At 39.4% G+C, this 24,830-nt stretch overlaps 6 protein-coding genes across 6 annotated transcripts; 1 reads left to right on the plus strand and 5 right to left on the minus strand.

The window, feature by feature from the left end:
• Positions 1 to 3,257: 3,257 nt before the first annotated feature.
• Positions 3,258 to 6,929, plus strand: LOC141838541 (monocopper oxidase-like protein SKU5). The gene is made up of 9 exons (XM_074726047.1): positions 3,258 to 3,501; positions 3,589 to 3,698; positions 3,793 to 4,063; positions 4,150 to 4,288; positions 4,667 to 5,033; positions 5,450 to 5,815; positions 5,912 to 5,990; positions 6,256 to 6,458; positions 6,576 to 6,929. The coding sequence occupies exons 1-9, from the start codon at positions 3,331 to 3,333 to the stop codon at positions 6,685 to 6,687; spliced, it is 1,818 nt and encodes a 605-aa protein (XP_074582148.1). The 5' UTR covers positions 3,258 to 3,330; the 3' UTR covers positions 6,688 to 6,929.
• A 267-nt stretch (positions 6,930 to 7,196) lies between these two features.
• On the minus strand, positions 7,197 to 10,937 carry LOC141841049 (Golgi SNAP receptor complex member 1-2-like). Its single transcript, XM_074729174.1, has 6 exons — positions 10,654 to 10,937; positions 9,305 to 9,501; positions 8,597 to 8,686; positions 8,444 to 8,515; positions 7,859 to 7,988; positions 7,197 to 7,756 (listed from the first exon to the last, which is right to left on the minus strand). The coding sequence occupies exons 1-6, from the start codon at positions 10,784 to 10,786 to the stop codon at positions 7,659 to 7,661; spliced, it is 720 nt and encodes a 239-aa protein (XP_074585275.1). The 5' UTR covers positions 10,787 to 10,937; the 3' UTR covers positions 7,197 to 7,658.
• Positions 10,938 to 12,691: 1,754 nt separating this feature from the next.
• On the minus strand, positions 12,692 to 16,566 carry LOC141840589 (RING-H2 finger protein ATL79-like). The gene is made up of 2 exons (XM_074728630.1): positions 16,421 to 16,566; positions 12,692 to 13,405 (listed from the first exon to the last, which is right to left on the minus strand). Exon 2 carries the CDS (start codon positions 13,373 to 13,375, stop codon positions 12,875 to 12,877), a length of 501 nt encoding a protein of 166 aa, XP_074584731.1. The 5' UTR covers positions 13,376 to 13,405; positions 16,421 to 16,566; the 3' UTR covers positions 12,692 to 12,874.
• On the minus strand, positions 15,975 to 17,062 carry LOC141840588 (uncharacterized). The gene has a single exon (XM_074728628.1). The coding sequence runs from the start codon at positions 17,023 to 17,025 to the stop codon at positions 16,408 to 16,410; it is 618 nt and encodes a 205-aa protein (XP_074584729.1). The 5' UTR covers positions 17,026 to 17,062; the 3' UTR covers positions 15,975 to 16,407.
• A 2,308-nt stretch (positions 17,063 to 19,370) lies between these two features.
• Positions 19,371 to 20,759, minus strand: LOC141841511 (putative methyltransferase At1g29790). Its single transcript, XM_074729684.1, has one exon. The coding sequence runs from the start codon at positions 20,751 to 20,753 to the stop codon at positions 19,512 to 19,514; it is 1,242 nt and encodes a 413-aa protein (XP_074585785.1). The 5' UTR covers positions 20,754 to 20,759; the 3' UTR covers positions 19,371 to 19,511.
• A 1,466-nt stretch (positions 20,760 to 22,225) lies between these two features.
• Positions 22,226 to 24,531, minus strand: LOC141838801 (mitotic spindle checkpoint protein BUBR1). Its single transcript, XM_074726383.1, has 11 exons — positions 24,269 to 24,531; positions 24,122 to 24,181; positions 23,903 to 24,047; positions 23,619 to 23,776; positions 23,229 to 23,307; positions 23,094 to 23,160; positions 22,972 to 23,026; positions 22,682 to 22,847; positions 22,539 to 22,618; positions 22,365 to 22,451; positions 22,226 to 22,286 (listed from the first exon to the last, which is right to left on the minus strand). The coding sequence occupies exons 1-11, from the start codon at positions 24,529 to 24,531 to the stop codon at positions 22,226 to 22,228; spliced, it is 1,221 nt and encodes a 406-aa protein (XP_074582484.1).
• Positions 24,532 to 24,830: the final 299 nt, after the last annotated feature.

Below are 24,830 nucleotides of genomic sequence, written 5' to 3' on the forward strand. Positions count from 1 at the left end.
ATGGCCTCATCTCATGTGAGTCGATGTGGCCCTGCGGACACAGCAACGCGGTGAAAGTACTGTTCAATGTCGATAGAATGGAGTTTAATCGAATTAAGCCCAATAGGATAAATTTATTTTTTTCTAACTAATTAAATCTATCTCATTTTCAAATAAAAATCGAAGAATTGATAAAATATATCAATTAATTCAATTAAAAGTTAAATTAATCAAAATTTTTAAATATTATAAAAATTTTATAAATTAATTAGAGATTTATAGACTCATTTATTTAAAAAATTATTATTATTTTTTATTTATTTGATTTGATTTAATTGAATAATAAATTTCAAAATCAAAATCGAATTGAATTAATTTATATAATCGATTTTAAAAAAATAAAATAGTAAAATAACCTAATTAAAATTTTAAATTCGATGGGTTTGGATGATTTATTTGATTTAATTAAATTTTTTTTTACCTTTAAGTGTTATCATGAAGTTCAGGATTCGATCCTCTATTGGCATATGAGTTGACTTAAATTGGATAGAATATTCATGTCGATCATGAAGTTCAGGACTCGTTCTCTTCGTGATAAGTAGACAACAGATAAATATTCATGTCGATCTTATATTTATAATGATTATTTTTTTTAAGATTAAATGGATATGTTGATTATTATCCTTTTGAATAATCCACCTGTGATTTTATCCAAAATTAAAAGAGTTCTTTATTATCCATAAAGAGTTGATAAAGTAGATTAGGAAGAGTTCTTTCAACTAAGTGAGTAAAAATTCCATTAAATCTGATAAATCGATAGAATTAATGCAATTTAAAATTTTAATTTAATTATTTTAAAATTTTAATTATTTTTTAAATTAATTATTTTAATTAATTTGATTTTGAAATTTTTTTATTCAGTTAAATCAAATTAATAATTTATAAATTCCTAAATAAGTAAATTTATAAATCTTTAACTAATTGATAAATTTTTTATAATATTTAAAAATTTTGATTATTTCTATTAATTCGATCAAAAATTAAATTAATTGATATTTTATCGATTTGGTTTATTCATTTTTTTATTTAAACATTTAGTCGTAATTCAAAAAGATTCAATTTTGATTAATTGGATTCAATTTAATTCGATTTTAATAGATACTAAATCCTACTTTTAACACAGCCTTTGCATTTATGGGCGTATAACCAACCACATTTGGCCTCATCTTATGTGAGTCGATGTGGCCCCGTGGGCACAACAATACGGTGAAAGTGTTCAATGTCGATAGGACAGAGTTTAATTGAATTAATCAAAATAGGATAAATTTATTTTTTGTAACTAATTAAATCTATCTCATTTTCAAATAAGAATCGAATCAGAATCGATAAAATATCGATTAATTCTATCAACAATTAAATTAATCAAAATTTTTAAATATTATAAGAAATTTATAAATTATTTAGAGATTTATAAATTTATTTATTTAAAAAATTATTTTTTTTATTTATTCGATTTGGTTTAATCAAATATGAGATTTTAAATCGAAATCGAACTGAATTAATTTATATAATCAATTTTAAAAAATGAAATAGTAAAATAATTGAATTAAACTTTTAAATTCGATCGATTTATTTGATTTAATTAAATTTTTTTCTTACCTCTAAGTGTTATCATGAAGTTGATGGTTCGAGGCATATGAGTTGACTTAAATTAGACAGAAAATTTATGTTTGATGAGTGTCTTTGCCTTCCTAGATAGAATACTCACTTTAACGTTGAACAACTTTACAAGGACAGTAAGAGAGCCTTTCACGGACTAATTAGGAGAGATTTGAATATTTTTTAATGATTTAGATATCTAATTCTTCAAATTAATTAAATTTTAAAATAATAAATTTAATATCATAAAAAAAAATTTATCGACAAAGATTATCGAAGTAAATTAAAAAATACATAATTATTGTGCCAAAAGCGGTCTCAACCTGTTAGATTTGTCATTCCATTAAAAAAATATTTATACAGTGTACTGTAATTGAAAATTCAATCATAAATTTTCAAGTGACCGTCGGATGCCAAACCCATGAGCCAAAGCGAGATGAAAGAATGCTACTTAGATTTGTCCTATGTGAGTGTATGACTAAGTTGGAGTTGCACAGCAATGGTGTTGGTGCCACTCATTCGCCTACCTCAATCGAGTGCAGTCCACTGCAGTTCGTCATTTTGTGAAAGCTGGACCCAGCTGGTGATCACTGAATACCTCAGTTTCTGCCTCGATCGAATACAGAGATTCCCAACGTTTCCAACTGGTGCCCACTTGTTTGGGGATGCGTTTGGAAGAAGAAGTAGAAAGTCAGGAAGCGTGGGCCGCGCCGACGATCATGTCACGATCGCTCGCTCGGGAAATGCAACTGAATTACACTTTAAAAATTTCTGAACCTTTTATAATCATCATTTTAAAAATGATATTTACTTCGTTACCTACTCCATTAAAATTAAAAATATATAAAATAAATTTTAAATTCCTTTATCATCAAAAATATTTTTTATTTCATTTTCATTGTTAATATATAAGATGATAAAAATTTATTAAAATTAAATGCGAAGTAGAAAAACAAAACATCGTAATTTAAAATAAAATTACGAAAATTTTCAGGCGGTTGTCAGAGCCTGACCGCCACATCAAAATCCCAGAAGCAAAGGAATTGCTACTTACGATTTGTCCTATCTGAGTTGGACTGCAATGTCGGTGCCGCTCATTCTTCTACCTCGATCAAATGCAGTTCCCTGCAGTTCGTCATTTTGTGAAAGCTGGACGCAGCTGACGACAACTTAGTGCATTGTTTAGATCCTCAACGTTTCCAACTGGTGCCCAATTGCGTGGGGATGCGTTTGGAAAAGAGAAGTAGGAAGTCAGGAAGCGCGAGCCGCGCCGACGATCAGGCGCCGACTTTCACGCGAAATCAAAATCAAATCGAACTGGATCTGGAAAGATGGGCGCCAGCTTCGGCCAGTAAAACCCCACACTCCCTGCAAAAATTTTAGGCCCACAGGTGGTTCTGATGGACCCCACCCAAAATCGAAGAAGCGAAATCCTGACGCACGACGTGGCATTCAATTCACGCCGGAAACGACGCCAGGCGGTTGGCCCTTCACGTTCTCCTCATTTATCTCTGCCCGAATTAGCACTTATTAATTATTTTTTTCTTTATATGTAAAAAACTAGCCGACTCCTCCCTCTCGGTTTCTCTCTGCACCTACCGACTGCATGTGCAGTAGGCTGCTACTTAGTCCGGATACCTAGTAGCGAATAGGAAGTGGAAGAAGGGGAGAGAGAGGGAGGGGGAGAGCGAAATGGTGAAGCAGCGATCGCGGTTGAGCTCGGCGGACGCGGTGTGTTGTGAGGTGGTGGCGCTGCTTTGCGCCACCGCCCTGGCGGTGCCTTGCTTCGCCACCGACCCCTACGTTTACTTCGACTGGGATGTGACCTACATCACCGCCTCTCCCCTCGGCGTCCCTCAGCAGGTCGGTCACTTCTCATGCCCTACATCGATTTTTTTAGATCTCGAAATTAGTGCAAGTTGTGAGATCGCGCTTGTTGGTTGATGGCAGGTCATCGCGATCTCGAATCAATTTCCTGGACCCGTTATGAACTTGACTACGAACTGGAATGTGGTCGTCAATGTGCTCAATAGCTTGGATGAGCCCCTCCTCATCACATGGTATCTGGTGCCGTATTGATTTGGTGTTTGTTGTTTGTTTGTTTGGTTGTTTTGCTGATGTTATTTGGTGTTTGTTTGACTGCTTGGTGATAAGGGATGGGATTCAGCAGCGAAAGAATTGTTGGCAGGACGGAGTTTTGGGCACCAACTGCCCCATCCCGCCCGGCTGGAACTGGACCTACCAATTCCAAGTGAAGGACCAGATTGGCAGCTACTTCTACTTCCCTTCCTTGGGCCTCCATCGTGCTGCAGGAGGATATGGTGGGATCACTGTCAATAACCGCGATGTGATCGCTGTGCCGTTTGGGAAGCCAGATGGGGACATCACCCTCTTCATTGGAGATTGGTATACCCGGAATCACACGGTGTGTGATTTTGTGGAGTAGTAATGTCTGTCTCTTGATGATTTAGGTATGTGCTTGTCTTGATCTTGGATGGATTCTTCTTGTAGGATTTAAGGCAGGCACTTGATGATGGCAAGGACCTTGGGATGCCTGACGGTGTCTTGATGAATGGAAAAGGGCCATATCGTTATAATACCACACTTGTCCCTGCTGCCATTGCTTACGAAACAGTCAACGTTGAACCAGGTAATTGTTTGTTCCATGAACTTTAAACATGAAATATGAACACAAGCAAAGATTGTTTTGATTATACTGTTGATTGTATTTGTGAGTTGCTCCTGGAGTAGTAGCATAGATCATTAAATAATTGATCAGATAGTGCCATGGCAAGAATTCTGGTTACCCTATAACATGAAGAAAGAATATAAGCAAACCCTACAAAGCTCTGTGAATAAATGTGGCTGCTTTAACATTTTCCATAGAGAACTAGTAGAAAATCTCGAATGTATAACCACGTTAACATTGATTTCAATCCAATGCTATTTGCAGTGCAAGTAGCACAAAAAATCTCTTTTTTGAAGTATGGTTTTATAATTCCTAAGGAAGTTGCTTTTTTGGAAACAGGAAAAACATACCGTTTCAGAGTTCACAATGTCGGGACATCAACAAGCTTGAACTTTAGAATTCAAAATCACAACCTGCTTCTTGTAGAGACAGAAGGAACATATACTGTACAACAGAATTTTACCAATCTTGATATCCATGTTGGCCAATCATACTCCTTTTTGGTCACCATGGATCAGAATGCAAGCAGTGATTATTACATCGTAGCTAGTGCTAGATTCGTGAATGAATCACTATGGACCAGAGTAACTGGTGTTGCCATTTTACATTATTCAAATTCTGGAGGTAATGCTTCTGGTCCTCTCCCCGATCCTCCTAATGATTTCTATGACAAGACATTTTCAATGAATCAAGCTAGATCTGTCAGGTATGTTGCTTTACATCACTTTGGGTATATTTCCTTTGCTTAGTTAACATTTCTCTATTCTGATTATGATTTTCTCTTTGACATCCTTTTTTTTTCTTTAGTAAAGAATCTGCAGTCACTTCTTACAGTTTTTCTATCAAGTTATAAAATTAATAAAGTCTAATATGTTTTGCTCTTTGTGATTCTTTTTCAAATTTTCTATAGGAAAGAATCTGCAGTCACCTCTTATATATTTTCTGTTGACTTATTAGATATCCTTTTTGTTTTTTTTAACCACAGTTTCTCTTTAAAGTCTCTTTAAAAACAAATATTATGGTGGCTCCTGTTATTACCAATTTTCTTGGCAATGGAACCCTACTCAATTTTTTCCTCATTTCTAATAACCTTCGATCTTTTATTTTTATTTTTATTTTCAGGATGAATGTAAGTGCTGGTGCTGCGCGTCCTAATCCTCAAGGTTCATTTAGATATGGTTCCATCAATGTGACCCAGGTTTATGTTTTGAGAAATATGCCTCCTGTGACGATCAATGGAAAACGAAGAACTACTCTTAATGGTATATCATATTCTAATCCTAGTACTCCCTTGAGGCTTGCCGATCAGTATAATAAGGAGGGAGTTTATACACTTGATTTTCCCACAAGACCACTTGATAGATCACCTCGAAATGGAACATCTGTGATCAATGGCACTTATAAGGGATTCATGGAAATCATATTCCAAAATAATGACACCACAGTTCAGACATACCACATGGATGGATATGCATTTTTCGTTGCGGGGTACTTCAGTACTTTTTGTTCTTACATGAGTAGAATCAGGAAAAAACAGTATGAGTTTATTCATTTACAATATGTTTGATTTTTATTTAACTGCAGGATGGACTTTGGAGAGTGGACAGAAGAGAGTAGAGGCACCTATAACAAGTGGGATGGAGTTTCTCGCTGTACCACACAGGTGTATCTCATGAGAATTCTCTAGTAATATGAAATGAATATGATACTTGTGTAAAGAAAATATGTTTGTCCAAATAGGCAGCAATTACAATTTTATTCCCCTACAAATTGTCACCCCTAACCTCTAGAATTGAGTTCCTCAGTTGGCCATTTTATTTGTGAAATTTGTTTTTTTTTAAATTTGTAGGTCTTCTCATGAGATTTCATTTGTCATTGTGTTTCCCTCTAACAAATATTTAACCACCTTGCCATCTTTCTGCTCCCAGGTATTTCCAGGGGCATGGACTGCTGTTCTAGTCTCACTTGACAATGTAGGATTTTGGAATGTGCGAGCCGAGAATCTCGATACACGCTACCTTGGCCAGGAGTTGTATCTGAGAGTTGTCAATCCGGAAGACCACTCCAACAGGACCGAAATGCCAATGCCAGATAATGTTCTCTATTGTGGTCTCCTTCGTGATATGCAGAAGTAAGTCACCCCACACTTCTTAACCATCCTTTTGGTTACATTCGGAATTGTAGTCAAACTTGTATATGCATATATTTTTCATCGTTGATTGATTGATTCAATTTGCCAACGATGCAGGCAGCAGACACCTCATGGTTCTCAGACCTCGTCTTCTTTTATCACATATGCTGGAGGCTTGCTGTTCACTTCGATGTTGATTTTGGTCTCTAATGTTATTTCCTTTAACTAACCCAATTCAGAGTTAAAGCACGATTGTGGATATGGAAGCTCTTTCAACCTGCCCAGGTAATCAGATTTGGATACAGGTTTTAGGTTTGCACATCTTTTATTGATATTGAGTTTGTTACGGTTCTTGCCACCATCATGTGTCGTGGTCATTCATTTAGCCAGGATACATTGATTATTTAACAAATGCAATTTTCCATTCTCTCTATAGGATTGATTATATAGTTGAAGTTAGAAAATGCTTAATTTTGTTCCATTGCAAGTTGTAGAAGAAATTTTAATTCTCTTCTTTTATACACTTTCATATTCTCTTCTACCATAAGTCCTCACGAACATAGTTTTTGTTTTATATCCATGTGGAAATGCCTTTAGTTTGTTTTGATGTCATGAGGTAAAATGTATATCTAAAAAGAATTGACTTGGTTTTCACTAGTTTACTAAAAATATTCTAAGCAAGCATACAAATCATGAGAAACAAAGAAACAGTTAGAAAATATAAGAAACGAACCAATATTAACATAAGAAACAGTTATAAACTACAGAAACTTTGTTAGAATATAACACAAGGAATAGGATAGAAAGACAGATGAAAGCTGTAGAAATTTAAATAGAAGCTTACGAAATTGATTATTTTTCAAGCAAAAGAACATACAAATCAACCACAGTAAATATGCAACTAAAAAAAGAAGAAAAAAGGGCAGTTTGTGCAGATGAAGATAATTCTTCTGGGCTGTTGTTTACCTGAAAAAAAAATGATCACGATCATGGCAGCAGCGGTATTCCCTCATCCTTTCCACTGGTCTTAAGTTACTCCACTCAAGTAAATTGAGGAAAGGGACAGCCTATGAGAGATATCGCGATCATGCTCTAAAAAATTGGGCTCGATGATGATATCTGAGAAATGGATGGAGTGTTGATCATTCATCAAACGCATAATTTTGATAGCCATTGGGCATAAAACCAATTTGCCAATGATCACTTCGAAAGCCAGTAAATAATTATAAACAATATGCAGAATGCAATGACTGCGGAAAGGATAAGAGTATCCTTTGATCGCTTCCTCCTGATGGCACCTGCGATCCACCGAAGAACAAATTACCGTTCAGTAATTTTCTTTTTTCTACTTGACAAAGAAAAAGAAAAATCTATATGTGTGATGAACAGATCTTGCATACCAAGTACGCCGCGAATAACAGGAAATTTATCACCCAGCTGCTTCACTTTTCCCTGAACATCACTAAATAAAGCTCCTTGAGACCCCAAAACTGATCTTGCTGCTTGTGCTTGACTTATCAACTCCTCAATCTGGGTGGAACCGAGCAGTGTATACGAGTCAAAATTGTTGACATGTAAAAAGTCTCTTATCCCAAAATAATGTGTATGGAAGGATTTCTACCCTAAATCATATTTCCAGGAGAAATAAATTTGTAAGTCACACAGTTAGTAGGATTGAAATTAGCATGCAGGCTTAAAGAACATGAACACAAGTGTATATATAGCAAGGGTAAACATTTAGTTCATCTGACAGCACCATGTTAGTTGTCCAAACCATCTCAATTATTCACATGTTTCTCAACAACTAAATTCTCTTTTCTGTAAACTATTTCCTCAGCATAAGAGGTCATAAGGCTTATTGAAATGAGGAAAACTAGGATCAATTTCTGGTAGTAGTTCCTTCTACTTCTATATATTATCTTGTTGGTGTTTAAAACATACAACTGTGTTTCCGTCTACCAAATATTAGGATTTAGAGATCTTACTTGACTGATGTTTCCGTGAATTGCTGCTCTCTCCCTCAGCAAACTTACCCTAGGTGACATACCACCTGATCCCTGTACAAAGAAATAGATCATACAACCCATATCATAAAAAAAAAGGACATAATTTCGATACGCTATTTGATTTATGCTCACCTTGGATTCAGTGATATCATCTCTGACAGAGTTGAGGAGCTCAGCATGCTCCCTCATAGAGTTCAAGTTCCCTTTGGTTCTTCTAAATTCCTAAACAGGATTTGTAACAAGCACTGGAAAACATAGAAAATGATAATGGCATAAGTGCACTTCATAAGCTATAAGGAAAACACTTATATATCAATGTTCTTTACTAAGCAAAACAAAACAGAAGATGATAAATGCATATTTCAATTACAGGGATGATCGATGAAGAGACACCTGCTACTTGAAGAACCTTCTTAATTTAATTTTCTAACTAGCAGAAATAAACTTGTTAATCTAGATCAAGAATCAAACAGAAAATTAACAAATTGTTAGCTTCATAAGTACCAGATAGTTGGCAAAAAGAATAAAACATTATGTGTTTTAACATTACAACCACACATGGTACTCTTAAGGCTTAAAATAGTGATTTAGTGACAAAAAAATCAGATAATTGACAGAATGTAACTCTCCTTTCAAGTACTATTTTTCTTCCTTTTTCAAGAAAATAGCTTGCAAAAATTCTGAGTGAAAAGGAATTAATAGATTGCAGGAAATGAACCTTTAAGTTCTAGTTGAGCTTAAACCTCCAATTCAACAAGAAAATTCATCTGGAAAGCTCCCAGATGATGCTGAGAAATAATTTAAAGCAAAATAAAAATAACATAAATAAAAAAGTTATACCTGTGTGAATTCATGAAGTATGTCTCTATGTCTTGCAAGTTTTTGATTTATTGAAGTTGTAGCAGCTGTTGATGCAGCACATCGACTCATGGAATCATTGACATCCAATAACTTCTCTAGTAAGGATTCAATTTCCATCTCCATGGACTTCCATGATCTGTTAGATCCTACAGTGGGCGATCCATTGTCTCCATTACCTGAATATCCATCTTACTCTATGAACATAAACACAATCTAAATGGATTTTTCTAGGACATAAATGGAAGCTTAAAGTAGAAGCTGGCGTAAAACCAAATTTCAATAACTTAAAACATACTTCACCAAATACTGGAAAAAAGATTAAAAAACAAAACAAAACCAAAATAGTGAATGAGTTTCAATTACTAAAACAACAATTATCCTATCTGCATTTGTCTGTAAAGATTCATAAAGGTTTTCTCACAAAAAGCATATAACCAAAGCCTGTTCTTTCCCTCAGTAATTGGTTGTCTACTCATCCCCTAATGAAAACACCCCAAAAATTTGCTATGATCAACAAGACACAACTCAACTAATTGAAATAGTGGCAAGCTAGTCGCATCAACTAACAAACAACTACAAAAATCTCCCTGAAACATCAAATAAAGGATTATAGTTATTGGTAAGGATGTTTATGTTAGGTCCGATGGAATCCACAAATATCTCCAAAACGGTATGATATTGTCCACTTTGTGCTCATATCCTTATGATTTTATTTTTGGGTTTTACCCAAAAGGTCTCATACCAATATAGATATCTCTCTCTTATAATCTCAAAATCTTTTCTATGTATTTCCAATGTGAGACTTTGATTGTATCCCAACAGTTTATTTGTTCTTTGTTCTGACCTTTTGAAATTATACAAGTGTCAAAGTAAAGAAACATTTACTAGCACTTTTTCCCCATTTGCTCAAATTCATCACACAATTAGGCTTTGCCAACCAATTTATTATCAATCAACCATGGATCAAGATTCAAATTTTACGAACAGATTAAAAGATATACACATATTTACTATCGTCCCACGAAAGAAAATAAACTTTAGGCAAAAGAATGCACTATAATAAAGGATCCGCCAACCCAATCAAAGATGAACTCAGCCTACAAAAATAACACGGCACAGTAAGATCTTGACGATTCTCGGAAGTTCAAGAGAAAATTTTGTATCTAAAGTACATAAACACGCATATGCAGTAAGATTGGAAATCGAGTCATCGACTAAGGTGGTCGATGGACACCGCAAGGGAGAAACGTGAATCACCTATCTCCATTAAACACCGATTCCGAGTATGGAGAAGTGCGGAGAAGAGAAAGGGAGGGCCAAGAGCGTACCGGAAGAGTGGGTGAATATGGAAGCGAGCTTGGCGTAGGAGGAGAGTTTGACGTCCAGGTCACCCTCAATCTTCCTGGCTTCCTTGCGTAGCTCCTCCCACCCGGCGGATTCTTGGGCATCCGTCGAGCTCATTCTTCTTCTTCCTCTCCTTGTCCTCGTTGCTGGTGCTCAGGGAGATCGCAGATCGCGGAGGTTGTGGTTCCATCGGCCGAGAGAAGAGAGGAGAAGCAGAGGGAGGCGAGAGAAACACGGGCAAATCCTGTTCGTGGTCTTCCAAAACTGCCCCTGCCCCTAAACCGTGCATTGAACCGAACCGTGCATTGATATCTTAAAAAACATTTTCAGAGTAATTTTTTTTTGCTTATTCTATTGTTTTATTAATTAATATTTTTTAGATTATTCTACGGAAGTTATAGATTTATTTTTGTGTTACACATGTGAATTTTTCTTAATTTTCTTGTTCTTGGATAATCAGATAAATAGTTAATTATTTTTATTTTTCATCCACCAATGTATTTATTGAAACTAAATTGTTTAAACAAATACTGCTTTACGTGTATATCTTTTGGGTCTTAGAAATAAATACATGAACGGTCTTGATTTTCATTTTTCAACTCATATATCTAGGCAAATATATACATATTCTATGTGTTTGTTGGATCTACTCACCACTATTAAGTGGTCAATGATTATATATAAAGTCAATAGTGATTCAAGCTATTTTGATGATGATGAGAAGACGATTTGAGGGCGAGTAAGGTACTGGACAAACAGAGGTTAGAATGGTATAGACATCTCCATGTTAATAATAATGAAAGATCAAATCCGACAGTCATTATCTGCTTTTCCACTAGTGGATGTCACATATACGTGGAAGAGCATCTAAGGGACTAAGCCTGACAACCACACAATTATTCCTCCATTCAATCGTAGTGTTGTGTTTGAAAATATTTATAGTAACTGTCAGTGACTCATATGATGTAAGCTAAAGGAGTTTGAGGAGTCTAAATCCTCTGAAATTGGAATGACCGAGCTAATGAAGTCGAGAAGTCTGAATCCTCGAGAATCGATTCGACTGAGCTGACGGAATCAAGAAATTTGAATCCTTTAGAGTTGAGTGGATCGAACTAACGAAGTTGAGGAGTCTGAGCTCTCTAGAATCAAATGGACTGAGCTGATAAAATCGAGAAGTTTGAGTCCTCTAGAGTCGAGTGGACCAAACTGATGGAGCCGAATAGCCTGAGTACTCTAGAATCGGATGGATCGAGCTGATAGAGTCGAAAAGTTTGAATCCTTTAATTGAGTGGACCGAACTGATGGAGTTAAAGACTATAAATCCTCTTGAATCAGCGAAATAGACCAAGCTGATGGAGTTAGACAGACCAAGCTACTTTTATCTTTCATCTATATTTGATTTTGACCTCCACTTATACTTTGATTTTTGACTTAGCTCTGTCAGGTCACCTATAAGTTCTACTTTCCATCCTATCACTTCTCATATTCAAAACTTAAAATCTAAAGAAGTTAATATGTGTCATTGAATTGTTGTAGAACTCTCCACCATCGACTCTTTTTTGTTAAGCATCGGATACTCTTTAATCGGTTGGGACTTTCCATCTCTCAGACTTCTGTCAGATATCTAATCCACTTCTTGTCAAATGTCTAATCCTCCACTTATTGGAATTTTACCTACTGCTAAAAGCTACTGTCAAGGGTAACTTCTAGTTCTCTTTAATCCATTGGAACTTCACTTGCCAAGAAAGACTTCAAACCTACAAGTATCTCTGAGACTTCAATATACTAGCAATCAAACTCAATATATGTATTCTGCAGAAGCAAAAAAATATTTTCTACAAGATCATCATCCACTAAAGCGTAATGGTAGAGCTACATAGCATAGCAGGTCTACTGTCCAGATCAACTTGAGGATAAGGTAGAGCAGTCTAAGAATGGGAAGAGACAAAGGATAGAATAGATGGATAAGGTGGAGGACGAACACAATGATAAAAAAAGACAAAAAACTATGATGCACTCCGGAGAGCATAACCAGAAATTTGATAAACTCATTATCAGGTTGATTTAATCTTTCTAGGAAAATCAAACGGAAGGAACAAGAAGAGAACGATAAGAAAAACAAGTAACTGAAGTGACGAACTTAACCCAAACGATCCTTCATTATCTTTCGCAAGTGACAGAAAACGAACGCCGACTGCTGATTATTTACGCCGTTTTCTGCGCTCGTGTCAGCTCCTCGTCACCGCACACCTGGCGGCATGTCGGGCACGTTCTGCTGGCCACCAGCCACCGCTCGACGCACTGGGCGTGGAACCCGTGTCCGCATCCCGGCAACACCCGCACGGCGTCGCCGTCCGCGAAGTCCGCCAGGCAGATGGCGCACTCCGCCGCCGCCCCGGCCAGCCTCGTGTCCCCCGCCGAGAACAGCAAAGCCGGCGCTGCCGCCTCCATCATCTCCGGCTTCTCCAGAGGCTGGCGTTCCCGGCGGAGGCGGCGGAGGAGGAAGCGGACGGCGGCGCCGAGGGAGAAGGCGAGGAGGGAGGTACAGAAGAGGGAAGCGAGGACGATGGCCATGTTGGTGCCGAAGTCGCCGACGCCGGAGTAGGGGCCCCACTTGTTGGCTGTGGCGTTGCTGCTGCTCTCTGCCGGCTCCGGCGCCGGAGGGTGGTGGACCACTCCGCCAGTGCCTGCGTGAGACTCCGCCATGGTCGCCTTCTTGGTGATTTAGCTAGTCGTCTATAGAGAGAGATACAGAAGAAAGTTTCTGGCTTTGATTTTACAGAAGAGTCAGTTGCATGATGCGACTTAAATAATCAAAGCAATGCTACAGACACATGAAAAAGATTAACTCTGAATCTGTCTAAACTCCAAAAAAAAAAAAAAAAAAAAAAAAAAGATGAACACTGAATCTGTTCACAGTAACAAACTTTTACTAAGAACCTAAGAGAAAAAGAAAATGGTCCTGCTGCTACCTGGCAGTGGAGCTATCATGCTAAAAAAGAAAATAGCCTGATGATAAGGCATGGACATAAATATTTTACATAATTCAAATCATAGTTTAAACAAAGATATTTCAGAACATTGTAACCAAAACAAAACAACAGGTTTTCCTCAAGTCCACTATTCATTGCAAAAGTGCATAGAAAGATAACAGAACAAGTTAGCACAAAACTGGATAGATAAGGTTAGTGGAGAAGATGATCAAATTGATGGAGTGGTCAAAAGGTGATGAAGCATATGCAAAGAGAAACTTGTAAATTTCTAATTGGCAGACATATATCAGCAACCACTTTGCTAATTATTTTCTTCAATAATTGAGAACTTCATCCTCCAAATCTCAAGTGACAATGGTGGATGAGGCTCTTTCAGCAGTGCAAATTAATGACCCATTAATAACATTGAATTATTGCCTAGCCATATCAGAATTGATACAAGGACAAGACCAGTGGAAAATAAATGAGGCTTGATCAGGGTAATTGTTAGGCTCTTCCTCTCCTCTTCACGGTAAAGGAATGGTACCAAGGCAACCAGGGCAAAGTATATGCATTTGTTGCCCCAAAATGTAGGGCATCATCCATCAATCTTCTGCAGAGAAATAAACACAAAGGACAAGAATCCCCACAGGATGATGTGTTTATCTGTACTGCTAGAGTAAGAAACACTGCCATCATGCACACATCTGCCAACTTAATTAAGCAGGATGCAAACTTGGGGCTGAGGCAATGGGTTGTGGTCCTTGTACATATGCTAAATTTAATGTTTTTTTTTTCATTGTAGAAGAAGATAAGATCAACATTTTGACGTCCAAGTAAAAAAGAAATAACATAAATGTAAACATTTGTAACATAAAGTTATGTTTATAGCATCAAAAGTACTATTAACAATGTTTATAATTTTTTCCCTAAATCTTATGATCTACAGTTGGATTCAATTCACAATTAGATAATTCACTAAAATGATTTAAGATACAACTTTAATTGTTTATATAATTTAAATTATATTAAAAATACTAATAACTTTAAGACTAGTTCATAATTGACTCGGGGTTGGTGAATAAAATCTCTTCCACCTGATGAGGTTGCTTAGTCACTATGATTTACCTCCTTTTAAATCGCTATTGAACTAGTATTGATGGATGTTTGGGATGAGCATTATCTTCTGCATCTACTTGTACAAAGGGCAGGGACGTAGTCAACGCGAGCTGATGACTCGCACTTACTAGGAATTCCTCAATCAGAGGATAACAAACGACGAAGGGATGAGCATTATCACATTTTGCCACAAGAGTTCATAATTGACTAAATTAAATTATTATTATTATAATGCATCTCATTAATCTATCTAATAAATAATATTATTTGAAAATATTGTAACATATAATAGTCTAAAATCATTGTTAATAACTAAATATGAAAACTATTGGATTATGATATCATTATCATGGTTAACTAATTGCTTTAAAATTAAGACAAAGCAAGCAATACAAATTAAAAAATCCTTTTAAATCAACTTAAAGCTCATCTTATATCATATTTAGTAATAATATTAATAAATCATTTTATTTAATATAAATTATATGATCCAACATTATTTATACATATATTAATAATTTAATATACATGATCCACACTGTTATGTAACTTTTGATATTGTTGATTGATAAACTTATTTTATTGATTTGATTAGTATCTGTGAACAAAATTTTACTTTTCTGATAAGGTAAGATTTGATGGTTTACTTTTCTAGCAGTATCAGCAAGTGAAAAATAAAATTCAATATTGTTAAAGTTTTGAAGCTTTACTTTTTCTTATCTTGTTATTAAATTATTACATTTTATTTTATTTTCACTTTTAAAAATATTTGGATCTAGTTTAACCAATCTTTAAGTTTCTAATGGGTCAATACTGCTCAGAGAATTATGGGTAGAATGACCAAAACCCAAAGATTGGCCACCCCTTGCAGCAATAGGAAAGCTGATGACACCACCATGGTTCACATTATATGAAATGACTTCCCTCCTAGCTTTCACCCTATGGCCTTAGTCATGGAATTGTCATTCCATGATAGTGGATGGATGAGGACATCAAGCCCATCGTCTCCATGTCATCACCTGCAATGGGCAAGGGCAATGGTCCCTTAAGGTCACATTAAAGGGGATTGGTCAAGGAAGATGGGTACAATAGGGAGTTCATAGAGATGATTGAGGAGGGTGGATCTTTGCCTTTGCACGCGAGGAAGTAGCAGTGAAGGCAGCTGAGCTCGTGGAGACAGGTTACATGAACATCGGAGAAGGGTGTTCCACTGCATGGTCAAGAAAAGGGTAGAGGCACTAGTTCAAGCTCCTCTAAAACTCCAATCATCATTGGTCCCCTAGTAATAAGCAAGAAGAAGAAAGTCCAAAGTATTCTCTTCCTATTTCTTGGTGTACTGATTAAATGTTTTAGATCATTCTATATATTTGTTTGAGCTCGAACTGGATTGCTTCATTGTTTTGTGTTGTAACCGTTCAATTTGTGTGTACATGCATCTTTGTCGATGTGAATTGAATTGCCATACTGAGTATTCTCTCCTTTTTTCTACTGAGATTAACAAAATTGTAAAGAGAACAATCTCGTCTATGACATTCACCAGAATATATAGGCACATCTAGAGTCATAAATGCTTTAATTGCATTTAAATATCAGACCAACAATTAGTAATGACAAGAACATGACATATGTATGTAATGGAAATCAGAGCTAGAAGAAAAACCTCTTCTTGGGCTTCACCTTCTCGTCTTTCCCGATCTTCCTCTTCAAGTCCAAATCCTCCTCATCCTCGCTGCTGTCATCCTCATCGTCGCTCTTCGAAGGATCAAGCCGAGCCGCGTCCATCGCCCACTGCAGCAATTTATCCACCTCCTTCTTCGAAACTCCACCCTCCTCCTCCTCTTCTTCCTCCTCCTCCTCTTCGAAGGGAAGTTTCCTTTGCGGCGTCGCCAGACCTGAATTCTTGATACCCGGATCCGATCTCCCGGCACCCGAGCTGGAGGATCCCTTGAGGGCCGCGAATCTGATCGCGAGGTCATCCCCCAGGACCTCCCCCCACTGCCCATCGTCCGATGCCAACGAAGCTCCTCCCTTCGTCACGGTTCTGAGAGGATCCGAAGGACGAGGCTGTACCGCCGAGGATGGAGGCGGAGGGGGCGACTTCAGGTCCTCGAAGCGGCGAGCGAGGTGTGGGTCCAAGGGCGATGAGCGAGAGGAGTAAGTTCCAACGCTGAGCTTTAGAAGGAGATCGTCCTCCACAGCGCGGAGTAACTGGTCGACATCGGCCTCAGCCGGATCATCTCCCCCGCGGCGAAGGCGGCGGCTCATTTTAGTGGTCGGAAGACTTTCGATCGGAAAGGCAACAAGAGAGAAGTTACGATCGAGTCCACTAAACGCATATCCCTCAGATTTCTTTGACGGATCTGAGATCTATCTCTTTGGATCCGACCCGTTAAGTCAAAATCATACGACGCGTGATTACTTAACCAGTTGCACTTGAGACATCGTTGAATTAATTACAACGAAATAAAATTATTGAAATGAACGAGATCGAATCTAAACAAAGCAGAAACAATATACTCTTTCATCATGATCAACTGCAGTTTCTCGATTTATATAATCTATCACACAATATAATCTGGTGTGTATAATTTGAGTTGGGGATCCGAGACCAAGAGTTTGCAGGTAAGGGCAAACATTGATTAACAATACGTTGTAATTCAGAAATTGAAGTAAGGACCAAATAGAAACAACACAAGCTGTTAGCGATATGGAGACTTATAGTTGTCATTTAGAAGCCCAGTCGAAGTAGCATAAACATTTCATAAAGAAACATATGAAAATGCTGTTCCAGACGCAAAAATTGCTACCAAAAGATCTCCCTCCCTATGGAAGAAATCGGAGGTCCGAGTTTGGTAAATTTTAAGAGTAGTTGACTTAGATAATAGTTGTACGCATTGTCAATAAGCTGAAACCATAGGAAGAGTAATAATGCCCATTGTTCCAGTTTCGTTTTGAACTTTTTAAGTTAGCTTAGAACAGATCAGATTAACATTGTGTTGCAGAAGCATGTGTAGTAACTAAAGAGGTTAATATAGTTATTCAGCACAAGTCGATGAAGGAAACTCGTACGAAGACAATCCAAAGAGATCCCTTGAGAAGGGTCTCTCTTGTCTCCGGGGCAATGGTGCAACGGTAGGACATTCGGATTGTGACTTATGGACCCGCGGTTCGATCCCCAGCTATGACGTATTTGTAAGAATTTTCTTCCAAATGGGGAACGCAATCAAAGGATGCTAGGCATTTAAATTTTATCATTTTTTTTTTAGAAGGGTCTCTCTTTATTTCGCAATTCCCACCCAAGGAGAGAAATACAAATGTGAATAATCTAAAGAATGTTGCCAAACTCACACTGAAAGGCTCTCCCTGTTACCAAAAATGCTTCATACTAATAAGATCTCCTGTCTTATCATTCTAGAATCTTTTCTATATATTTTTGATTGTATCTCAACGCTCCCTAGATTGCTTGCTTCAAATCTGGAGGAAAGAAACTGCCTCCTCTCTTTACAAAGTGTTGGTACCCAAAAAAACTCATGCCAGCCAAAACAGGGCAGATGCAGTACTGCTGTGGAAGGAAATTTCCTGATTTGTCACTTCCCTTTCATCAAAGAAAAACGTGAAGCAGGTCGAGTCTTCATCAAGAAGGTGACTCGGGCAGTTGTAGGTTGAGGAAAGGTAGTGCTGGGTTAGGCAGGCGAGACAGTGGTTGCAATCATCAGGTTGGCAGGCGAGGCAATGTAGGGCTGACACTTACACTCGTTTGGATGGGGTGAGAGAAAGTTCATTAAAAAAAGAGGAAGAGAAGAAAGAGAACGGGAGAAAAAAAAATAGTTATGTTCTTCTTATTTGGAAGGAATGGAAGGTTCACTAACGTAACATGTGTTACCTTGTTTGGGAAGAAAGGGAAGGAAGATTAAATATATATAAAGTTACAAAAATATCATCACTTCTTAAAAAAAAAAAAGGAATGTAGAGGACGGATGAAAAACTATAAAATTCTGTGAATATTAAACCAGGAATGAGAAGAGTTTCTTCACTTATCCTCTCCTTTGCCATCTCTCTTTCTTCTGAACTCTCCTCCCAGGTAAACTTGGCCTCAAAGAATGACACACATGATAAAGGAAATGGAAACACTTGGTCTAAAGAATGGATACATAAAGGACTATGCAAGGAAAGAGGCTTCATAAAATTTGCATTCAATCATGAACCATAAAGAATGGTATGCTCTCAGCCATACCATTTCAATAATGGTACCTGAAAGCATTTAAAGGATTCACATAAAAGTCTGCAACTGAAACTATTTGTATAACAGGTTTACATGTTCAAACTTTGGCTGTTGAGATAATAAAAAATGTCTTGTTATCCTTTGGTGACGAACCTAAGACCATTTAGTCATTGCACAGAAGATTAACAAACATCGACAAAAAAGATAATGAAGTGCATATTCTATAACAGAAGTAGGAGAATTTCCTTTGTTTCAGAAAGGAATTCAATCATGGTAGCACTGTAATCCTTAAGCACATAATCAGCTACTCTAAACCCACCTGAAGCAGCCCAGTTAAATGAGAGAACAAACACAGTTCTGGTGTTACACTTATTCTTCATTCAGTAACTTGATCAATGAATTCCATGAAATTTACTAGTCAAGGAACTATATCCATATAAATTCAACCAAAACAATGGGGATCAAAGAATTGAACTGCAAATTTCCACTTACCTTGATAGCATGTATCCTCCATCGACAGTGATGCACTTCAGCCTCTAGCTGGCTTCTGTAGCAGAGCGGAGAGATACAGTTGTGCCTTCTCCGTGCCGCTGGCTTCGGCCTTCTCCCCGACCTCCCATTTAAGTTTTTTGTACGCCAGCCTCTCTATCAGCCTGGTGACCATGCGCTTCCGTTCATCGCCGGCGCAGAGGTAGTTATCGAGCCAGAAGAATCCCCCTGGTCTGAGGACGCGATCGATATCGAACAGCAAGAACTCTAGCGCCTGTGTACGGCTTGCCTGCCCCAGTGCTGGAGCTCCGCCCTCGTCCAAGGCATTCATTGTGTGCACCAGATCGAATACCGAGTCAAAGAATGGAAACCTCTGTGAAGGGGAGAGGAGCAGAGGAAAGAGGCCTCGAGCAGCTATGAATTCGTTCATTTGCTTCCCCCCTACTTCGATGGTCGACGTCACGATGGTGACGTTCCGCTCAGCCATGCGGGCCGCAAAATTCCCAGCTCCGCCGCCGATGTCAAACCCGATCCGGATCCCACCGCGGCCGAGAGCCAGGACAGCATCGATCAAGAAATCACTTTTCCACCGGGGTTTGATCCATAATTGCTTGTCTAGGCCATAGACTCCGGCGCCAGGATTCTTGGTGCCGGGGCTCCAGAGAGACTGAGGAAAGGGAAGGCGAGAGGCTGCAGCGGTAGCTGTTGAGCTCGAAAGGCAGCGTCGCCGAGGGAGGGGTTCGCAGGCCTTGGCGACGAGCTTCTGAGGGAGGAAGGGATCGTCGAGGGGGCAAGGGGCAGCGGGCTTATAGGACATATAGCGGTTGAGGAGATCGGCGGCGGAAGACCGGGCGCAAGAGTGAGCGACGGAAGACACCATCTCGGTTATGCCGGAACGAGCGTCGCGGCCGAGGGGCAGGGGGTTGCGAGCGAGGAAAAGCTTGAGGTCCGGCGGGAGAGAGGACTTGGCTGGATCGAAGGTGTCGTAGCCAGCGAGCTCGCGCTCGATCTGGTGGAGTCGGCGCTCCGAGGCCTCGATCTCGCGTACGATGAGGGCGACATTCTCAGAGATGAGGGAGATGTTGCGGGGATGGGCGGCGGTGCCGGGGTCGATGAGGAGGGGAGCAGAAGAGGGGGAGGGGGATAAGGTGAACGCGTAGAGGGCGAAGAGGTTAGTGGTGACAACGGAAGCGAGCATGAGGAGGTGGAGGGCGGAGGAGCAGAGGGTGGCGCGGCGGAAGCGAGCGGTGCCGTCGCCGATCTTGAGGGAAACAGAGCCCATGGTTGTGTCGCACGGCGGAGGAGTGAGTGAGGGAGAGCGAGTTAGCACGTGACGCTCCTCCCTCTTTCTCTCTCTTTCACGTTCAAAGACACGTGTTTTTGTTTCTGCCGCGCGTTTGGGCATGACGAAGATCGTTGTCGGTTTCGTCAAACTGCCCGCATATGTTAATTATAAGGCAAAAATTAAAAAGATAATAATACATTTCTAGAAATTAGAGCACAATGAGGAACCATCAACCACATAAAACGTTCTTGATCTGTTAATTAAGGACCAAATCCTTAATCTCCACGTGGATTGGTTGGTCTGAAGCTCCGGCCAACAGAATCGCCGCCGCCACGGCGGTGGCCATGTCCAGTTCCACGGCCTCCACCGCATCTCCTACTGCCGCAGCCGCTACCTTTTCCATGACCGTTCTTTGCTCCACTGCCATCTCCTCCTCCATAGCCACTACCTTCGCCGCTGCCATTCCCTCCACTGCCTCCACCGCCGCTTTGCCCGCCTCCACCTCCGCCCCCGCTGTTACCTCCGCCGCCGCCTCCTCCCCCGCCGCCGCTGCCGCTACCCCATCCGTAGCCGTAACCGCCGTTGCCGCCTCCGCCACCTCCTCCACCATTGATCCCACCGGCCGGTGGGCTGACACGCGCGCCGATGGCAGAATCCGCGGGTATGGGAAAAGCAGCCGGATGATATACAAGCTGGTCACTTGCTCTCTCCGCGACGGCGCCGGCGGCGGTGGAGTTGCGATTTGGTGGATGAGAATGGTGATGGAAAAGAGCAGCTTCTGAAGAAGAAGCTGCAAAACACATTAAACACAGCGTGAGTGTCCTCTGCCAGAGGAGCCCCATTTCATGCAAGACATGCTCCTGTCCAATGCTTTCTTATATAGTCTTTTGGGATAGATGTCTAACTATTTATTTTTAAAAAAATAATAACAAAACTATTAAAAAAGATATATTAACACTTGAGTAGAGAGAGTGGAATAGTTGCTTGTATTGCACTACATGTAATCCATCTATCATCTATCCATTCATGGATCATAAATGTGCCATGGACAAGATGAGTGGGATCATGGAGCACATGGAGAGGCCCAAGCGTTGCTCATGTGTTCTTCCAACTATTCTCCACCAGACCACCACCTCCCTCCCATCACACTTTCTTAGTTGTCCAACACTAACTACTTCATCCATGTGTGGTCACCACCATGCAAGCGGACATTAAAGGAATGAATGAATCGTCCTTGAACTCATGCATGCGATCATTAACTGAGTTCAGTGGAACAGACTGCTTTGCTTGGACATCACAGGAAATGAATGACCAAGCAGCTTCAAATGAAACAAATTGCGGTTTTTAAAATGACAACATTCCATCAATTCAATCAGCTCGAGTGCGAACACGAGAAGCACACACGTCGGGAATACATATAGCCACCCACTGAAAGATCAGCCAACCTAGAGCATTGACCTGGATGCCGGCTATCTGAGACTACTTAAGCGAAAGTTCCTCAATGGATCGTCTTTGAGCATTTCTGTTTCCCTGTTCAAGAAGAGGACAAGATGATCAGGCAAATAACCTCAATCAACAGAGTGTGTAAGGAAGTTTGCAAACTCATACTTCTTTAAGTTTGCGCTAGCTGGGTTTCCGAGTTTGAAGGTGGAAGTCTTCAAATTCTTTGCAGCCTGAACTGAGTTTGAGTTTATCCTGACGCATGCAAAATAAGAGGTGAGATTAAATGTCAAACAGTAATTTGTGAAAAGTAAAAAAAAAATGAAGTTGATGTGAATATACCCTGCACATTCTTCATCAACATACACCTCAATCAGTGGAGTTAGTGCTGCTGAACTTGTTCCCTGTCCTTTTTGTGGAACCTGATGAATGAAACAAAATGATTATGGAGTAAGCGAGGGTATCTTTGAAGGCAGTTCTTCAACCTTATATGATGTCCATCTGGTGGGCATTGAGGTATTTTCCTTGTTTCGATCGGATCGACTTCCTAGGGAATTCCAAGACTTGTCATTTTTATTCATGTTCGGGTGTTGATCATTTGTATTTGAATTTTCATCTTGGTACACTGAGAGGGGTCGATTATTATTGATCCTGCAAAAACAAACATAGAAACGCATCAATGCAACAGTTATCGATTTAGAGCGTGCTTGAATCCTCTTTTTTCAACACAAAGAAACATAGTAATCTTGGATCAAAATCTATGCAGTTCACTCACTTCTGTAGAGGGATCATCCTTCTAGATGAGCTTGGATTTTCTGCAGCTTGTCTTCCTGGGAAATAACAAATGATTAACCTTTTTTGTGCGGCATGCAAATAATAATGAGTTGTACTGCTTACTTGAGTCCACTGCTGTTAAAACAGTCCCAAAGCTTCGAGCTGGCAAGGTTTTATCTAGCAACTCTTCCTATACATTTAAACATGGAGCGAATGAACACAGATTCAACATGATCGATCAAATTCATTGAAACTTACTTCCTTGTTGCGCCTCTTTGTAGAACGCACAAGGAATGCCCTGTATGCAGCTTCCAACTTCTCGATTGGTTTTGCCTTCCTACGATAAGAGTAACGACACTAATCAGAAGATTGATAGTGCATATAGATAAATGATTGTAGTTCTTTGCATTTATATATGAAATAAGTGAAGTCTCGCTACATCAATATGAATAACCTAATCTAAAGAAGACTCCACAAAAGTCAGATGAAAGCTTTATATATGGATCTTAACTCCAAAGAATACCAAACAAGGCACTAATTGTACCCAGCCAAACGACCAGAACAGGTAGTTGACAAACTGGGAATCAACAAACCACTTCATGATCTTGTGTAACTCATTCCAGCAGCAGATAAACAGAGACCCCTCACCTAGCTAATCCAAGATTATAAATCTCATCAGCCTTCTTGAACTTGTTTTTAGACTCCAGCAGCATGGCATAGGATGAGTAGAAGATTGAATGACTTTGCCCGATTTCATTTGCCTCCAAAAATTGGTATATGACTTCAGCATCAGCACAATTGGCCGCCTTGGGAAACAAACACGATCCATCATATTCATAATACTAGTACTGATCACATATAGCATACAGATGGAGAGAACATATCAATTTTTTTTTTAAACAAAAAAAAAGAAATGAAAGAATGCCACTCACGTATTCCACCCACACTTTGAGGTACCGCAAATCCTCTCGATAACGTTCGTCATGCCAAAAGGTGCGCACGCATTGCTCATACATCACAACTAACCCCGAGCATTCTCCTCCCGTCGGAAATGATTCTTGAACCCATTTTATGCAACTTGATTCCGGTCATGTAAAATAATTAGACAACCTCGACGCAGATAATCGCACAAAAATTACAGAAATTCTTACTCGAGCCACGGCTGAAGGGGATCCTCTCCCTGGTACTCATCAATCGCCTCGATCATCCTCCTGATGCGTATACAACCAAAAAGAAAATGATCGTGAATCTTTCAGGAGAGGGAACCTAAAAAAAGACCCTCGAAGACAGAAAATCACCTGCGGGTTTGGAGGAGGGAGGCCTTAAGGTCGCGATCGACCTGTGCTTTGAGGGCTCTGTTGAGGAGCTTAATCTTGCGGCCGCGCTTCAAGGGCCTCACGTTTTCCTTATGCAACTCCCACTCGAACCCGGCTGCCGTCCCAGCCGCTGCTCCGGCGCCGTCCGCCTCCCGCTCCACAAGTCGCTGGAGCAGCAAGAACGCCCCCTCCGGATCTGCCTGAGCCGCGGCCGCCCAAGTCGCCTCCTTCTCCACCTCCGCCATTATCCTCTGGAACGGTCGGTAACGTTGTAGGTGAGTGAAAGGGAGATTTGTTTAAATAAAAATGGCAGGCTCCGCTCTGTTGTTTCGTTGCCGTTGTGATCCCAAATGGGAATTCAAATTTTGAACGGCTACTGTTCAATAAGAACCCTAATTAGTAAGGCAGAAAAAGGAAATATTAACTTTACATTATAAAGTCAATAAACATGAAATATAATTTTTAATATATATATATAGGGGGAAAAATTGAAATAATAAGTCCTACCCGTTTTTTTTTTAAATCCTAAATACCTTTCAAATAA

The sequence above is a fragment of the Curcuma longa genome, chromosome 11 (genome assembly GCF_044706935.1).
Source record: "Curcuma longa cultivar G26 ecotype Majalengka, Jawa Barat chromosome 11, ITB_CL_G26_1.1, whole genome shotgun sequence".
NCBI classification, from domain to species: Eukaryota; Viridiplantae; Streptophyta; class Magnoliopsida; order Zingiberales; family Zingiberaceae; genus Curcuma; species Curcuma longa.

Coding starts and splice junctions, on each gene's coding strand:
- LOC141838541 (XM_074726047.1), top strand. CDS start 3,331: ATGGTGAAGCAGCGATCGCGGTTGAGCTCGGCGGACGCGGTGTGTTGT. Junction 4,289..4,666: donor AACAGTCAACGTTGAACCAG/GTAATTGTTTGT, acceptor TTTTGGAAACAG/GAAAAACATACCGTTTCAGA. Junction 6,459..6,575: donor CTCCTTCGTGATATGCAGAA/GTAAGTCACCCC, acceptor CCAACGATGCAG/GCAGCAGACACCTCATGGTT.
- LOC141841049 (XM_074729174.1), bottom strand. CDS start 10,786: ATGAGCTCGACGGATGCCCAAGAATCCGCCGGGTGGGAGGAGCTACGC. Junction 9,502..10,653: donor CATATTCACCCACTCTTCCG/GTACGCTCTTGG, acceptor ATGGATATTCAG/GTAATGGAGACAATGGATCG. Junction 7,757..7,858: donor TGTTATTCGCGGCGTACTTG/GTATGCAAGATC, acceptor GGTGGATCGCAG/GTGCCATCAGGAGGAAGCGA.
- LOC141840589 (XM_074728630.1), bottom strand. CDS start 13,375: ATGGCGGAGTCTCACGCAGGCACTGGCGGAGTGGTCCACCACCCTCCG.
- LOC141840588 (XM_074728628.1), bottom strand. CDS start 17,025: ATGAGCCGCCGCCTTCGCCGCGGGGGAGATGATCCGGCTGAGGCCGAT.
- LOC141841511 (XM_074729684.1), bottom strand. CDS start 20,753: ATGGGCTCTGTTTCCCTCAAGATCGGCGACGGCACCGCTCGCTTCCGC.
- LOC141838801 (XM_074726383.1), bottom strand. CDS start 24,531: ATGGCGGAGGTGGAGAAGGAGGCGACTTGGGCGGCCGCGGCTCAGGCA. Junction 23,308..23,618: donor TATAATCTTGGATTAGCTAG/GTGAGGGGTCTC, acceptor CTCTTATCGTAG/GAAGGCAAAACCAATCGAGA. Junction 23,161..23,228: donor CAAAGAGGCGCAACAAGGAA/GTAAGTTTCAAT, acceptor TTAAATGTATAG/GAAGAGTTGCTAGATAAAAC.